The sequence below is a fragment of the Equus quagga genome, chromosome 4, assembly GCF_021613505.1.
Source record: "Equus quagga isolate Etosha38 chromosome 4, UCLA_HA_Equagga_1.0, whole genome shotgun sequence".
Taxonomy (NCBI): domain Eukaryota; kingdom Metazoa; phylum Chordata; class Mammalia; order Perissodactyla; family Equidae; genus Equus; species Equus quagga.
The window spans coordinates 84745619-84764447 of NC_060270.1; the positions used below are offsets into that span (position 1 = coordinate 84745619).

Genomic DNA, 18829 nt, shown 5'->3' on the forward strand with positions numbered 1-18829 from the left:
CTCATTCTCTAAATAAAAAGGTGAGTGAAATGTTTTTACTATTTTTTCCCACCAAGAGAGTTGCTTTTATTTTCCAATCTTACCCCATTTGTATACTAGATCACACCTCCTCTCACCTACTGAGCAACACTCTACTTTCTCACGTTCATCAATACTTTTGCTCTCTCCATTGGATCACGTCCATCAGCATACAAATGTTCCATTATTTCTGCATCAGCATATAAATGTGCTATTATTTCTGCATCTTGGAAAAACAGTCCTTCTTTAACCTTAATTCCCACAGCAGTCCTTCAATTAGCTCCTCATTTCCCTGTTCCATCTTACATCAACACTTCTCAAATTTATCTATGCTCATTTCTACAATTCCTTTCCTTCCTGTCTCTCAGACCCGTTGTATCCAGACATTCACTTCACCGCAAAATTGCTCTTGTCAGATCCCTTTGAGCTCCTTGCTGCTAAATCCAATAGCCAATTGGATTTAACAAGATTCTTCTCACTCTCCTCTTTCAGTTCCTCCTATTCATTTTGACTTATTGTTGGAGTGTCCCCGTGTCCATTATTTGGAACTCTTTTCTTCTCCATCTATAGTTACTTCCTTGGTGACCAGGTCCATTTTCATAGCTTTAAATGTCGTCTATATGCCAATGACTCCTGCCATCTCAGCCTGGACTACCCCTGAAATCCAGACTTGCATATTCAAATATCTCCTTGCTATCTCCACCTGAATTTATGACAGACATTTGAAATAATATATGAAAATTATACTTCTTTTCTTTGCCCCCAAATCTGCTCCATACTTAGTTTCCTCAATCTCAAAAATAGCTAACTCAATTATCCCACTTGTTCATCCCAAAACATTGAACCCATGCTTAACTCTTTTTTTCATTTACATGTCACGTCTAATCCATCAAGGAATCCTTTGGCTCTACCTTCAAATATATCCTGAATCTAACTACTTCTCACCACCTTCACAGCTACCATCTTGTTCTAACCCACTACTTTCTCTAACCTTCCACCCTAGTCCCCTACAGCCTATTGACAACATGATAGGCATACTGATTCCTTAAAAAGCCAGTCAGATCATGAGATGCCTTTGCTTAACGCTTCCTAAGGACTCCTCATATCACTAAAAGTATAAGCAAAAGTTTTTACAATTGTCTGCAGGGCCCTATGTGTTATGGTCCTCTTTCATTTCTCCACCGTAACTTCCTGCTTCTCTTCCCCTTGTTTACTCTGCTCCAGACACATGGGTCTCCTTGCTCCTTCTTGAAAATCTAAGCACACTCTTCCTTATAATCTTTGTCCTTGCTCATCTCTCTACTTGCCATGTTTATACATACCTCTCTCCTTCAATTACTTCAAGCCTTCATTCAATTTTATCTGTTCAATGGGGCTTCCTCTGATCACTCAATATAAAATAAAATTGCAAACTACCCCCATCCTTGACATTCCTTATGCCTCCATCTGCTTTATTTTTCTCTGTATCATTTACTATCTTCTAATATAATAATTTATTTGTCTTTTTTATTACGTCTTCTTTACTAGGAAGTAAATCTCATTAAGGCAAGAATATTTTGTCTGTTTTAATCACTGCTGTATTCCCAGTATATGTAGAATAGCACATAGTAAATGGTCAATGACTAATCGGCAAATGAATAAACCCTAATATCAAACTCTAAGGTTATCTACAGAATTCCAAATTTGAATTTACTGTAAACATATGTGTGACAATACATTACCTCAACTGAATCTATGTTAATGTTTAGATAATTCTAAATTAGTTTTAATTTGAAGCACAAAAAGACAATGGAAATCTTGGGTGGTGATTGTTGTACGTTAATCATTCTACATATGATTGAGCCTAAACAGTATTGATGAACAAGCATCATAACCTAGTTTGCAAAGTAATTAATTTGCGTTTTTAAGAAATACTTAGACACATTGCAGCCTTCCCATTAAAAATTATTTTTTAATTAATGTGTATTAAAGAACAATTAGGATGTTAAGTCAAGAGACCTCAATGACTGCAATAGAAATGAGACAGATACTACAAGAAAGTCACCTGATTTGAAATTTGTCTCCAAAATGATACAAAAAAATAAATCTATAGCATCTGGGTTTCCTGTCTCCATACCTCATGTTTGAAAGCTCCTTCTTGAATCTAAATCTAGCCATCATTTCAATTCTATTGTTGTAGAAACAATTCACTAGGAACTGAACAATTTGTCATTTAGACTTGTGAAGGGAACTCTATTCCATTTTATCAAGCAGGCATGTACACTTTTGCTATCAAAACAGAGAATTTATGACTCACCTACTTTAACACCACACAAAGGCACAAGGACCATATCCCCATTCAGTCCACCATTATGAAGGTTATAAAGAAATCTTGTGTCTTACCTGTTGGTTGAGTTCTTTTTTGATAGATTCGTATTCCTCGGGGATTTTCCATTTTAATTAATGAATGAATATCAGTGCCATTAAACCGGTTTATCCTTATGATATTGAAGTTATCAGAATTGGTTGCATACAAATAGTCTTCAAACACGGTTATACCATAAAGATGTCTGACCTATAAAGAGGGGCAATAACTATGATTTTTAATTATGCTGCTTTCAACTTGAAAGGAAAAATCGATTGCTATTTACCACTGTGGAAAATTCCCATAGTAGGAGAGTCAGAAGCATATTATCATTTATTTTCTCTCAAAGAATTCAAAATTTCACTAATTTAAAAATTTTCCCTGAGAAGAAAACATTATGCAGTGGTGTATACAGCAGTTCCAAATGTATGGAAGAGAATTTTATTGACATATCATTAAGAAAACATGTTCAGTAGCTACTTATCAAAGGCGAGTGAGAACCAAACTTTCAAGCATATTCAATAATATGCTTATAGCACTGTTATATAAAATTAGAAATATTTTTATGGGCTGCTTGTTCCCATAGTCATGGATATATAGAATCTGTGAAAGCATAGCTGCCTGTGAAAGGACTGACTGAGAAAGCACCTTTGAATATTTGTTTTATAAGTTCAAAATCCCATTTTTTTTTAAATCACAGGTTAAATTTAGATGCATACTTGCCCCAGCATGGAAAATAAATAATGAAATCACATATTTGGAATAATTGTAAATAAAATGTCAGCATTTTACTCAGAAATTAAATTCTTTCTAAAGCCTATTCATAATGGAAATAATACTATTTGCTCTGAGAATAACACTGTTTATTGCTGTCCACGACACTCTAACCATGTAACTCTCCTCCTTGGCAGAGGTCTTGGGAATTGTAGGGAGGAACAGACATCTTAAAGTCATGAAAGGCTTCCAGCAAAGCAGAGGAAGAATGAGTATACTGATTTTTCTCATACCAGGGCACAAACTAGGCGCATTGCCTCTGTGTATTCTTTGCGTTATACTCAATTTAAAATGGTTCTGGTCCAGGACACAGTGGTGCTGACAATTGATTTGCTGTAAAGTTTTTGATGAAAAAGCATTTGACATTATTCTTTGGCATTATATTGCACTTTTAGTGCACTTTTAGTATAGATTTGTAGTTAAGAGAATTTTAGAAAGTATGTATGGCTTAACTTCAAAAAACATTTTGTGTGTGTGTGTGTGTGAGGAAAATTGGCCCTGAGCTAACTCCTGTTGCCAATCTTCTTCTTTTTGTTGAGGAAGATTGTTACTGAGCTAGCATCTGTGCCAATCTTCCTCTATTTTGTATGGGGGACACTGCCACAGCATGGCTTGATGAGCGGTGTGTAGGTCCACACCCAGGATCTGAACCCATGACCCCCAGGCTGCTGAAGCAAAGCATATGAACTTAACCACTACGCCACTGAGCCAGGCCCTGTAAAAATTTTTAGAGAACAACACTACAAAATTTTCTATTTTGAGTAAGAAATCTCATCAATTCCGTACTTTAAGCTAAAGTATTTGATTTGTTATCTTCCTAGCATATGTGACTCATCATTACTCCTTCTGGTCCTCTCACATGAGACGTGACTAAAAGAAGACTGGCTTTTGCATGTTGTTTTTGGATCATATCTCATTTCTACATGTCTAGGCTAGAAATGAAAGATAGGAATTAATGGAGAGAATCATTCCATGTGAAACCCCAAATAATCTTTTTCTATATTAGTGTTATTACTCCACAGTAGGGGTGTGTGTGTGTGTGAGAGAGAGAGGGAAAGAGAGAGTGGGCACGCACGTATTTACTAGTATCACTTTCCACATAGCTGACATCATATTCACTAAATATACCTGGGGCCCAATTTTGACTTGGGCAATACTTTTTTGCTATAAAAATTACAAGCAAGATGAACTCTTCCATTACCATTAATCTCAGGTATGCTTCGTTCAAAGTTTGGGGTCATCTGTCTGGGAGTGTGTGGTTGTGGCACACACACATTGCATTCTACATAACTGCCAATCCACACCCCAGGAGAGAAAGCACAGCTACAGAGGGGGAAATTGGTCAGGGTAGAAAACATGTTCACACAGGAAAGATCAAATTGTACTCACTGCCTCTCTGCCTTCCTTCAGAAGGGGCTGTTCCAGTAAAGCAAGTACATTGTTGCCTCCTCTGCTAATTACCCACAGCAGAGGTGGGAGGAGCTGCGAGTGGTGGATAGACCATTCTGCCTACAACCCAAATACTTCAAAAAATTTATCTATGTTGGATTACTTAGTGGTAGACTAAGCATATGTTTAGGGAACCAGTAAAACACAGGCAATAGAAATGAAAAAAATGGATAATTAAAAACTTCAGACATTAAAACTTTTTAAAGTAGACATGGGAAAATCATTTGAATTCCTTATCCTTGTTTCAAGGTTTAAAATTTTAATTGCACATAGGTAAAAAGAAGGTCCACCATAACCATTTTAGAGATCAGGTCTTCTAAAGGTCATACCGAAGGCTTGCCCAAAAAAATCAAGGTTTTTAAGATAGTTGAAAGTGACAAAGAAATAACTGGCCTCACCTCTAATATTGAACACTTTGATTTTTTTAACCACCCAGATTAGTGCATTTGTTTATCTGCCAAGGAAGGGGAAAGAAATTCACTGTTAAAAGCTGATTAGAATGGAAAAGTAACTTTAAGGGAGCATTACAGAATATTCTCGCCTTGTATTGCAAAAGAAAGCAAAGAGAGTCACATATTTCAGCTCCGTAGAATAAGAATCTCAAATGAAATTAGTACAACCAGTGAGGTAAAATTTAAATTAAAACGGTGCACCAACGATTAGGGCTTATTTCCACTTAAAGATCTCCTTTAGGTGTTTACTGAGTGTTATCTGCAAAAACTTGTAATGCAGCAAGGGAAAACCTATATACAATGGAAAAATTTTTTGACCTCGGTGACTTTGACAGAATTCTCATTTTAGAAAGTACTTGAATACATCAGAAGGAAAAATTTAATTCAACCTATTAAAATAATAATGATACTTTTGTAAGCAGGCATTTGCTTTTGTTAGCAAAATACCTCCAGTGCCACATGGGACAGATGATGGTCAGTTCCCTATGAATGATCTATTTAAACTAGTTCTTAATAAGTAGGTCATAGCATCTGTCCTACGTTAATACTTTCTTTGCTTACTAGTACAGCATTTTTATTGTTTTATTTTTATTTTCATTGGTTTTTCTTTTGTGTGCCTTGTTGTTAATAGAGAGAAGAAGGGAGGGAGAGGCATCTCCAATATTATGGAATGCACTGTGAAAACAACATTCTCCTGTATAGGAAATACATCACAGTTTTTATGATCCATGGTAGCCTGACTTCATAAGAAATTTGCAACATTGTAATTTCAGGTTACAATGAAATTCTTCCTAGTATAATACCATTTATTTTATTACCTTAGCAGCATTTTCTAACAAAATTGTACTTACTTGTCTGCCTTGAATGATAGTATGTCTGTTTTTTCCTTGATAGTCCACTACTTCCACATAGTCCAAGTAAAGATCCACCCAGTAAACCAGTTTGTTGACTAGGTCTAGTGCCAGCGCAGCTGGCTGCTCCGTCTTTGAATCAATTATCCTTGTTCTGTTCATCCCATCCATGTCACATCGCTCCACTTTGGCTACATTCCCATAGTCAGTAAAGAAAAGTTTTCTGTTGAACGAAAACGAAATGTTAAAGTAGAGGGCGGGAAAAAGGCATATTCAATAGAACCATCTGTAAAAAACAGAACTTTTCATTCTAATTTATTTCAGTGGTTACATCTGTTAGCTTCCCATAACCATTTCCATATAACATCACTCATAAACAGAGAAATCTGCTAATGAATATTGCAGGGCATAAGGGAGCAGGTTAACCAACAACTGTAAAATTTCCCCAAAACGAATCATTATGGTGGGTTTATTTTTGTATCAGGGAAGTGTTTCTTTAAGCTTCATAGAGCTGATAACACATACACCACAGAAAATGCCTGTAGCCCATTTGGTATAAGCTTCGGAAGCGAGCCAAGTCACCAGGCCAGGGTACGTGAGTTATCAGGCTTTATCTTCAACCTGCTTTTCAAATTTCCTGGTAACGTCTGTCTCCTATAAAAGCTATTATGTGGAGCTCAGTAATGCTATGAGTGGTAGGGAATAGCAAACCTGGAATGGAATTAAGCAAATGGAAATGCAAATATGCTGTGTGTAGCAATGGAAATAAAACATACATGATCCCTCTAAAACCAATGCCAAATTCTCCCAAATATTCCCACATCACAAAACTTCATATAGGAAATGCAGGCAATTTCTCCTCATTTTCTCTTTATATATTTTGAAGAAAAGTCTGAAAACCAATGTTGACCCAGAGACAAGAAATTCTTCCATGAAGCACTAACACTCAAAGGTTTCAATACCTCCAAAACTTTGGTGTCTAATATTTGATTAGCATTCACTATGTTTAGTAAATACAAATCAATTTCAATTAACCTGACAGCATTTTAACAAGATTACCTGCTCATGAGACTAAATTACATTTGTAAATAGAAGACCATCTTGCCTTGACTTAAATACGATGGCAAGAATAATCCAATTTACAGTGACTGAGCAATATTAATATTACCTAGAATATAGAGTATTTGATTTTACAAACTTAGTGAATTAGTTTTTAGTTACTTTTCCCAATGTCCTTGTATTATCTAACAGTATCAGTTATCTTTCAAGCTAAAACATATTATTTAAACTATAATTTAGCTCTTTCTGCTGTGGGAGGCTTTGAGTAATTATTAAACACTAATGCATACTGTTCTGTGATAGTGCAAGCCAGATCTTATTATGAGTAAATATTTCCCCAAATGTTTTTGAAAGATCAATTTATCACAAATTAAAAGTTATTTTTCAAGTAACTTCTAGTCAGGTGAAGAGCTTTCTATTCGAATGAAGAATAAATAAAACAGTATATGGTGCTATGCTTTATTGTCATGCTAAACGCTCAAACCTCTGCTCCCCTGCTAGCTCATGCTTGCTCTCTTGTATGGACTCTCTCTCGAACGCGCTCCCTTTCTCTCTCTCCCATCTTGCATCTCCTCTTTCTTCACTTGTAAATCCATTTGTTCATAGCTATTCCAAGTTAAATTACTCTAGCTGTAGAACATTGCCCACTATTCCTGTTATGGGCAGCTCTCTTTCTCACCCCATACCAAAACGTCTCCCTTTTTAAGTTTTCTTTTCTGACTGGTTCACTTCACAGAGCTGAAGAGATGCTGGTGTGCAGGTAGCTTGGCTTTGGGTGTAGAGTTGGAGGCTCTGACATACTACGTGTAGTGTGATATGCACAGACTATGTATAGATAGATGAAGCAGGTGATTGAAACTATCTACGTGGTATGGAAGAGGAAAGATGAGTCTGCAGATGGAGACTTCTCTGAAGCCATCTTGAGAGGATTTAATGAGATGTGATCTCAAAAGGAAAAAAAGGCGTGCCAGACAAGAACCATGGAGGCATGCTGTTGGAAAAAAGAAGACCAAATATGATCAGAGGTTATGGTCAAGGATAAAACACAGACTCTCTTAGAAGTCTGAAGGAGAAAGTTCCAGGATAAAGGATTGGGGTGACTGGCTAGGTCATTCACCTCACAAAATAAAAAAGAACATAGATTAAGAACATGCCATTGAATTTGGTATTTGTTAAAATACTAGTAATTTTTGGCACTTCTGTTTGAAAAGTTTAGTTATGCAGGAAGAGTGAACCAGGTGATGATGAAAAGGGTCAGGAAAATATAAATTATTCTTCCAAGAAGATTTTCAGTGATATTGACCTACTATTGCAGGAATGATTCAAGTGATTCTCATATTTGTTCCAGGTCATAATAAAACTGGTTGAAGTAACTCTCTATCCGAATAAGTCTCAGCCAAAGTATAAAAAAATCTAAGTATATGATTCATCAAAATTTTACTGTTTTAATGGAAGTGTAAAATCAGAAGAACAGGAGGCCTTTGGGTATGTGAAGTGGCACTGAGCTAGAAGAAACTGAAGAAGCTGTCATTGTCCCTCCAGCACATGGCAGAATAACTAATGCCCAGTGGAGACGTAAAAGTTGTTCTTTACACTAAGTTGAACCCATGTAGACCTCAGAATACTTACTACAATGAGCTCTGTTCACTTATAATTGAAATGCAAGAAATGGAAATGTCCTCCGGGATAATAGTACTAAGACCATAAAACTGTAAGCAGTTCAGTACCCATAGTCACATGATTATATAGATATTTCTTTGTTTGCTAGTTTTAGCATCGTTTAATTTTAGTTAAAATTTCCTACTACTGTTACAAAGAAAAGCTTCATTCCCAGGGCAATCTTTAATTGAGGCATGGTTGTATCATAATTGATAAACAAAAGTTAAAGTTTGTAATTTATCTAAAATCTAACTAAACTTCATTTGTGATATAAGTGTAGCTGGGTTGAAAAATCATTCTTTTGTTTTCTATAAAATATTTGTCCAAATCTTAGAAAAAGCAAATAGTACTACATGAACCCCATTATCTCATTGATCCTTAGAATTACCTCTAAGATAGAAGGTGCAGATTATTTCTATTTACGGATGAAATAGGCTCAAACTACACATAGTCAGCCATGGTCAAGTCACAACATGAATGTCTGTCATGTGTTTTGCTTTTAACTCATTATTTGGAAATAATTTTGAACTTAAGGAAAGTTGTAAGAATAGTAGAATAAATCCCTATATTCCTCACCTGTACTTATCAGTTGTTCATCTTTTGTCCCTCTGGTTATTTCATGTACTGTCTGAACCATCTGACAGTAAATTGCAGACATCATGATGGATACTTTACACCCAAATACTGCAGCCTGCATCTCCTAAGTACAAGGACATTTTCTTCCATAACCTCAATAGACCTATCAAAATCAACACTTTTAATACTGATACAATATATAGTTTTTATTCAAATTTTGCCTCTTGGCCAGTAATGTTCTATGTAGTGAAAATTCCTTTTTTTCAGAATCCAATCCAATTGCATTCAATTGTCTTTTCTCTCTGGACTCCTTTAGTCCTGAGTGGTTCTTCAGCCTTCCTTTGTTGTTCATGGTGTTACCATTTCTAAAAGGTAAACATAAGTTGTCGTGAAGAATATCCCTATTTTGAGTGTGCCTTGTTTTTCTCATAATTAGATTATGATGCCTTTTGAACTGAAGTGCAATAGTTTTGTACTTTATTGTTCTTGCGCCTAGGGCTTAGAAACCATGGGTAAGACTGTGATTTACCCCAGAAATTCCATAAGAAGCAGCACAGATGGTGGTTTGGAACCTCATTTATTCCATCTTATTCAGTATTTTCTGAACACTTAGCTCTCTTCACTTCGAGGGATCTCCGCCACCCTTTCAGCATCTCCTCCCACCAGGAGCCGAGTATCTTGTGCTGCTTCTAGTACAGCAGGGCCGCTAGGATAGTACTCTGCCTGTTGAACTCATGGTGGATGCTGGAGATCATTCTCAAATCTGTGCTATGCCCCCTTCCCTCAGCATTGCAATATTGACATTTCTTCTCTCCCTGTTCTTTCCTGTGGTACCAATTATTTTTTATTCTCTAGCAGAAAGGAGAAATTAAATTGAGACTGTTATTCTTTTGTTCTTCACTTATTTTTTGAATGTCCTTCTATTCAATTCTCATTAACACCAATTTTAAAATAAAACAATATTCTAACTGCTATCTCCATTTCTAAGATATGTTTAACTATTAGTTCATAAAGGATAGGGACATTTCTCTTAAACTTTCAGTTTTTCATCCAATCCATTAGTCTTATAATTCAGCATCTGCATAAATAGGAGTTTATCATTTTGACTTCCTTATCTCATCAGACATGGGAAACTGATTTTATCTGACATCTTTGTTGATTATATGAGTAGCCCTGTTTTACTATAGATGTTTAAATTTTATACAGTTGAAGATAGTAAGAAACTTTGAGTATTGTTGGCAAACTTGCCCGACATAAATCAACAGTCACAAAAGGAGCACTCACAGACAGTGACAGAGCACTGTGCTCACAAGTTTATGGCTTCAATCATCCCTACACTTTCAAGCAAAGCAATCGTTACCCATACTGACATCTTAAAACATGTATTTTTTTTTTCTTTAGCTGATAAAAATAAGGCTTTTGCCAGTGATATCCATTTTTAAATGATACTTCTGTGCTTCCGTAATTTGTTCAAAAAGACAAAGGGGAATTTACACACATCAGTGTCCTGTCCACATCCTTCAACTTGGTAGTCAACCCTGGTTTTGTGTCACCATTCTTACCCCTAACATTTTGGTTATAGATTAATGATGGAATTTAGAAATTTTCAGAGTTCTCACAATGAAATTACTTACCATTCATTTTAACTGATTAAAAATGAGGCTATATAACAAGAGTTTGTTTAGGGAGTAGATGAGAGGGGATTAAGACATAAACCTAGGGGCCCATATATTGCCAGATTTAAAAAAAAAACATTGTTCTGATTAAGCCTAGCAAACTCTTCATGTTTATTAATCACATGTTAATGTAGATAACTGCATTTCTTTACATTTTAGAAAAATATATATATTCCTCGGCAAGGATTATGTTAGGAATTTCATTTTTCAGTCTTATTTTTAAAATAATTGTGTTATCCAAATAGCATCAATAGTAATAAAACTTTCTCTTCCATTGTATGTACAAAAATTGAACAAGAAAGCAATTTTCCATAGTATATAGAGTAATTAAAGTATACTTAGAATTAAAGTAGGAATATTAAATATTTAGCTTTGCAATTCTAAAATGCAATTGCAAATCTGAAAGAGTAATGAGTCTTTGGAGTAAGAGGTTTAAATTCAAATTCTATTAGCTCCTGCTACTTGAGGGATGTGAATGATAAACAATTAAACTATTTTCTCTGCCTAGTCAAGACTGTTCAAGACAGTTATTTATTGATTTTTACTTGTTTGGAGTTTTTGCTTTCATTGTTTGAAAAATCTCTCTTGAACTTGGTTCTCAGTTCATGCATAAACACATAGAAATTAAACTTGACATGCAGACTCTTGTTCTGAGCTAGCTACTCTATATTCTGGAAACATCCCCACTAATGATTTCTCCAGAAGTGTACATGTATTGGATATGGCAGTCAATCTGGCTGATTCAACATCCTTATTTACCTAAACCTGCCCCACCCAGTTAGTGTTGCTGACTTGGGCAGCCCTATGTGCCAATGTCATCCCTCTCCTTCCTGTTTACAGGTAATTAGACCAAGGAGGAACATGTGACACAAGTGAAACCATATAATAGACTGAGCTGAATCACTAGGACCCTTTCTCTCAATAATCTAAACCAGAACCAGCCCTGATGGCCTAGTGGTTACAGTTTGGCATTCACCGCTGTGGCAGCTCAGCTTCACTTCCCAGTTGTAGAACCAAACCACCTGTCTGTCAGTAGCTATGGTGTGGTGGCAGCTCACATAGAAGAACTAGAATGACTTACAACCAGGATATACCACTATGTACTGGGGTTTTGGGGAGGAAAAAAGAAAAGAGGAAAGATTGGCAGCAGATGTTAGCTCAGGGCAAATCTTTCCCTGCAAAAATAAAATAAATAAAAATAAAAATAAGTAATCTAAACCAAAATGGTGGAGCTCACCTAGTGGGCAGCTGTGCTAACATGAGTAAGATGAGCAGATTGGAGGCAGGGGTGGCTGAGAGAGGAGGAATACTGGAGCACGTATGCAGAAGTGGGAGAGCCATGAGACAGAGAGATGGGATGAAAAGAGCCATGTAGTCCTTGAGCAAGGCATTCACCAGGCCCCAGGGAGTCCATTGTTACTTCCTGTCCTTAGTTATATGAACACATGAGATTTTCCATATCCTCTTGGGAAATGGTTATACATTTGAGCCAGCTTCAGTGGGCTTCTGTACTTGGAAGCTAAAGCGCTGTGAGTAAACAACTACACTGTCTAATGCTATATTTTAAGATTCAGCTAATTCTTGTTCTGAAGATTTTGAACAATCAAAAATCAGACTACTTTAGGAAATATTTTATATGGACATGTTAATTATACATAAAGCAATCATTTTATAATTTCCACATGTAACCCTGATATAACCCTATCTTGGCACTGGGTCAAATTAAAAAAAATTATCAATTTGGCATAGAAAGCATCTGAAATATTTTCTGCAATCTCCCAGAAAAACACAAAGGAGAAGATATTAATAATGAACAGCAAGTTTTTTAAAAAAATCATCTTTCTTCATTTCTTTAAACCCAGTATATTACTTAAGCCACAGATTTCCAAATGTTCTTCCCTAATCTAAGCTGGCTAAACTCTCTCACAAACTCAAATACAGCCTATTTCAATCCCCAACTCACCCCAACACTGTCTCTGACTCATCTTTGTATTATTTTAACGAAATTAGTTTCTTTGGCTTTTCTTTCCTTTTCCCTTCTGATCCACCCTCTGAAACTCCTACTCCATGATCACTACTCCCTGTATTGCAAGACTGTTCTCTGAATGTTCCTTCTACTTTTCTGCCTTTATAGAAACTTAGTATCTCCTGAGATCATCCTTTCTCAGCCGTCACTGAAAATGTGGGCTCCTAGCAAGAACCCCAGGGATAGATGAAAAATCAGTGCTCTCTTCAATACTAATTCCAGAATATTACTTTCCTCTTATCTTGTAACATTGCCTGCTTTTTGAAGGTCTCAAAACAGGCTATCACTGACAGTACCCATCCTTGAAGAATCATCTACCAACCTTCTGATTCTTGTGTCTCATTATGTTCATTTAAGATTCAGCACAGAGTTTTTTGTCTTGCTCACTACTCCAAACCAGAGAACTCAGTAATTCTACTATCTACAGGATAACAGATCCACAGCTTTCTCCTTTATTTTCTTTATCTCCTCTCTGCCGATGGCCTTATATTTCCAGTACACTTCAACTACAAATTTCCATGGGGATGAACAGTACGTTGTTTGTTATCACCAGAAATTATACCTCCACCAAAAGAGATATCCCTCTCCTTCACATACACACAAAGGACATTTCATTCTTCCATCTGACTGTATGTTTACTATCTGTCTTGCTACTTGCGGACTCTCAGTGTAGCTACTCGTTGACTTCATTGAGACTTTGTCCCCATTGATCCTCTCCATTTTCTTTCCATCAGCCAACCTTCAACTTTCCTTTCTCATTTCTTCTCCACTGTCCCCAGCACTCTAATTCACTCCATTCCACCCTTCTCCACTCTCAGAGGACTGTCTCGCCTTTTACTGCATAGAGAAGTTAGAGCACATCAAAAGGCAACTCATTTGTTTTCTTATAGCCCCAGGTAAAACCTAACTACATCAGCATCAATTATTTCCCACCTTCTGCTCTTGTAATGTAGAAGGAAGCATCCTCCTGTCTGTTTAGGCCAAAATACAAGGCAAAAAATATATATTCATCCCATCTCCTTCTCTGAAACTGGTCTTCAACAATTCCTCCTTTCTTTTGCATTTTCAACCTCTCCAATTCTACTGAATCTCACCTTCAGCACATAAACTTGCTCTACCACTTATCATCCTGAAACAAATAAAACTGTTCTCTTAACCTCAAACCAGTCTCCATTTATTGCCCTTTCTCTCCATGCTCCATTCACATCGAACCTTTGCCAAAGAATTATTCACACAAGCTGACTTCATTTTTCCCCTCAATCAATCTTCATTCCACACTCATATATCCTCCAACCCCACCACTCCTCTTTTTTTTACTTACAGAGTTTGCCAATTATTTTCGTGTAACTAAACCTTTCTCAGCTCTCATTTTATTGACCTCTCTGTAGCATCAGAACAAGTCAATACTTTCCTTTTCTTGACTTTTCTTTCTCCTAGTGCTTTCTTGGTTTTCTTCCTACCTGACTGCTTTTTCTCAGTAATTGCTTTCCAACTCCTCTTTTTGTATTATGTCCAGGATTCTAACATTGGAGTTTCCCAGGTTCAGTCTTGGAATCTCTAAATTCTTTCAAAGAAAATCTTGAATGTTTCCATGACTTTCATTAATATTACAATAACTCATATTCTAACCTGTCTTCTGAGCTTCTAACTTATAAATACAGTTGTCTTTTTGGTACTTGTTCTTAAATTATCTTAGGCATCTCAAATTCAACATAACTAGTATTAGATATGGCCTCTTTCTGAGGCCAGCCAGGTGGCATAGTGGCTAAGTTTTCATGGTGCTCTGCTTCAGCGGCCTTGGGTTTGCAGGTGTGGATCCTGGGCGCAGACCTAACGCCTCTCGTCAAAGACACACTGTGACGGCATCCCACATAAAGTAGAGGAAGACTGACACAGATGTTAGCTCAGTGACAGTCTTCCTCACACACACACACAAAAATTCTTGCTCTTTCTTACCAAACTTATTCCTTCATTTTTCCCAACTTTGGCAAATAGTACCTCCTTCTACCCAATGGTTCCCAGAAAACAGGCATTCACTCTTCATACTTTCTACTTTATCCTCTACATCTAATGCATCAGTACATTCTGCCAATTCTATCTTCAAAGTATATCTCAAATCCATATATCAATCTCCTCAGTTTTTTGTTCCTAAACCAAGTCACCATCATCTCTTGCCTGGAGACTTACACCTCATCTGTGTTTCTTGCTCCTTTTAAACCATTTTCCTCATAGTAGCCAAAAGGATCTTATTAAAATGAAAAATAGGTTATGTATTACAAAACTCTCCTATAGCTACTGCTAGCAATCAGAATAAAACCTCATATTCTTAACATCAGCAACAATGATGAGCATGATCTGGTCTCTGCCTATTTCTCCAGCTTCATCTAGTGGGATTCTTCCCCACTTCTCATACATTGGCTGTCTTTCAATTCTGTAAACAAGCCACTTGTTTCTTCCTTTCTGCACTTCACATATCCTGTCCCTTTATCTGGAAATTAATTTCAGTCATGAAATTCCAATCTTGCCTTTAGTTTTCAACTTAAATGTCAATCCCCATGAAAGACTTTTGCTGCTTTCCTATATCAGTTAGGTCTGCCTGATATAACTTTATGACATTCTATATTTTTCTTATAACACCCTTCTATATTTTACTTGCATGAAACAACCACCATCTCTCTCTCTCTAAGTATATATATGTATATGTATATACGTATATTATATATACACATATTATCTGAATATACGTATATTCAGATTTTTCTCAGGATGTCTACCTGTCTTGTAAGATATATATATATCCTACATATATACATACCATGTATATAGAGATATATATATATGCACACCCTGAACTCACTTCCTCATATTGGATAGTAAAATCTAAAACTCAGACTTGAAATTAGGTTAAAGGGGCAAAAACTGTGTATAAGGGCATTCTAGCACAGGAAAATAAATGAGTTTTCCACATTGTCCAGCATAGCTCACTGCAATTCTACTTTGGACCCAAATTACTGGCCACTAATAAATTATTGCTTTGCCTCAGTTTGATTGCATTGTCCTTTTTGGACATGGCTCCCTTTGGAGATCTTGTCTGGAGTAGTGCTTAGTTCAGGGTAAGATTTGGTGTTCCTGTGTCTGACCAATTTTCCTTTTTTATTTTTTAGGAGGAAGATTAGCCCTGAGCTAACATTTGCTGCGAATACCCCTCTTTTTGCTAAGGAAGACTGTCCCTGAGCTCACATCTGTGCCCATCTTCCTCTACTTTATACGTGGGATACCTACCACAGCATGGCTTGCTGAGCAGTGCCATGTCTGCACCTGGGATCCGAACCGGTGAACCCTGGACCACCGAAGTGGAATGTGCACACTTAACCTCTATGCCATTGGGCTGGCCCCACGTTTGTAATGGCATCTCCTCAACATCCTTTTTATTTAACAACAGATAGCAGATTATAACAGCACTTGGATATATTCCTAAAAGGTTCAGGCTATCAGTAAGGAAATACTCATTTGGTAGTTATGCATTAGTACAGGGGGTAAAAATGGGAAAGATGAGGAAGATTCAAGAACTATTTTGGGGACTGAGTCAACAGGACTTAATAGTTAATTGAGTGGGGACAAGGATGAGTAGAGAGCAGCATTCTAGTATAATAACTTTCATAAAATACATTTCTTGACTATATTGTGCCTTTAGATTTTTCCCAGGACGTCTACCTGTCTTGTAAGATCTCAAGGTTTATTCCATTTAATATGAAGAATAGATTGTACAGTTTGGGCATATTACTTTTCATGATCAAGGGCAATGCTATCTTAGGACTCCTTCAGGGGTCAGTTTGCAGGATGTCAGTACTCAAAAACTCATGCTCAATATACTTGATTCATGTGGAACAGTAGAATATTTGTAGTAATATATTAGATGTCAAAAAGTTGCTCTCTGAGATATGCAGAGATGTATAACCTAATTTCCACACCTAAGGAAGTCCTATTGGCTTATAAACACATTTTTCTGGGCTGAAATAACACAGGCGGCTGTCTCAGAAGCAACTAAGGTAAGTATCCATGAAGTTGTGATTGCTGAACAAATCCGGTTCACTGCTATGCTAATTACCAGTTAGCTGAACTGTCAATTTCTATTTTAAATTCCTCCTAAATGGAGGAAAAAACAGTGCATAGAAAAATGAAACTTTAACTACAGCATGGGTTTCTTGTATATGAGTTATTGTTTAAACGTGTGCACATCTCAGTTTGGGATAGATGGCAATGATAATATTGCAATGATGATAAAATCATATACTAACATAGATAAAATCACACTGTAAAAGATAATTTCTTCGTCTGGTGTTCACTTTCCTAGCTGTGAAGGGCAGACAGACTTAGAAAAAAATAAGTCAAAAGTCCTGTAGAGCAACAACTTCTTCATAAGTGACATTATCCAAATTTCTTGGTTTAGTTTCAAGAAGAAATGCAGGATCAAGCTTAGGCTAAGTATAGTTAAGACTGCAGTGGCCAAATGAAGTTAGTGAAGGGAAACAACTGTCCTCACTCAGTTGACAAGTTTTCAATTTTGGGTTTTTGTTGTTGTTGTTTTGCTGAGGAAGATGAGTCCTGAACTAACATCTGTGCCAATCTTCCACCACTTTATATGTGGGTCATCGCCACAGCGTGGCTGATGAGTGGTGGAGGTCCACACCCAGGATCCAAACGTGCAAACCCAGGCCACTGAAGCGGAATGTGCTGAATTTAACCACTATGCCACGAGGCTGGCCCCTGAGAAAACAATTATTTTGAAATTGGGAGATGCTTCTAGACCAAGGTTTCTTGACCAGGATGAGCTTCAGGGGTTCCATCAACAACCAATTGTGTAGGGCTGTACAAATTGGCAGGTATGCCAGAAAATATGTATTCCTATAGGTGTATTTCTTTTTGATAAGAGCGTTAATACTCAAAAAGGTAAATATCCATGCCCTAAAACAATCATTCTCAACCTTTATTGTGCACGATAATCAACTGGGGTGTTTGATGAAATCTCTAATTCCTGCAAGCACTGTGATGGGCATTTGAACATTATCCAAAAAAATTAAATACTCAGTTACCCTTTGATCCAGCAATCTTTGTTCCAGATATTTATCTCGAAGACGCATCTTCACAAATAAGAGACAACACATGTACTAAGGTATTCACTATAACATTATTAATAATGGCTGACAAATACAAATGGCAAGCAATAGGATATATTGGAGTATATGAGGAAGCCATTTGGTATAAACCTAAGTCAGCCTGACTTTGCTTTTTTTTTTTTCCCAAAAGGGCCTGACATGGCCATTGAGCAGGCATTGCATATCTGCTTTAAAACACTTACTATGGCAAGAACAAATGGCCTTAAGATAAAGGTGCAACTTCCCCCAACATTGGCATTTCCTTGGGGGTAAGCATCTTTCCTTAGGCTAGGAACTGATTGCTGTGCTCACCTTTGACCACCCAGCTCAAGACAGCAGACCTGCCACCCTGCTGTGTTCACCAAGACAGCAGACTTACCTGCTGTTTCCATCAATCGCTGTGCCGACAGAGCAGTCTCGCAACTAGTGTAAAAGGGACATTTCAATCACATGTGAAACATCCTCTCTGGGGGTATGTAACTACTCTGTGCACCCCACTTCTTTGGTACCCTTTCTTCCTTTGGGAAGAAGGGCCCCGGGCCATGGTCCTCAGATTTCAGCTCAGAATAAACTCTCCCAAACTTTCATTTATAGATTGGTTATGGATTATTTTCGTCAATGGCAAAATATTGAAAATGTTTTTTTATTCAGTTCTCCCTTCCCCCTCTATTCTTCCTTTCTTTCCAGAAATATTAATTTAGCACTTACTGGAAACACACCACAGAATTCTACTGCATCTAGCCTGCACCTCTAGAGGGAATAGGAAGTAAGATCATTGATGATAAATGT

General features: G+C 36.9%; 1 protein-coding gene across 1 annotated transcript in view; it reads right to left on the bottom strand.

Annotated features, from left to right (window-relative positions):
- LRP1B (LDL receptor related protein 1B) overlaps positions 1–18829 on the bottom strand; it is a 1825183-nt gene that overhangs the window by 783641 nt on the left and 1022713 nt on the right. Inside the window, exons 8-9 of the mRNA XM_046659286.1 lie at positions 5889–6111; positions 2401–2572 (exon numbers count right to left, since the gene is read on the bottom strand). Coding sequence (XP_046515242.1) covers positions 2401–2572; positions 5889–6111 — 395 coding nt within the window. The remainder of the gene's footprint in view (positions 1–2400; positions 2573–5888; positions 6112–18829) is intronic.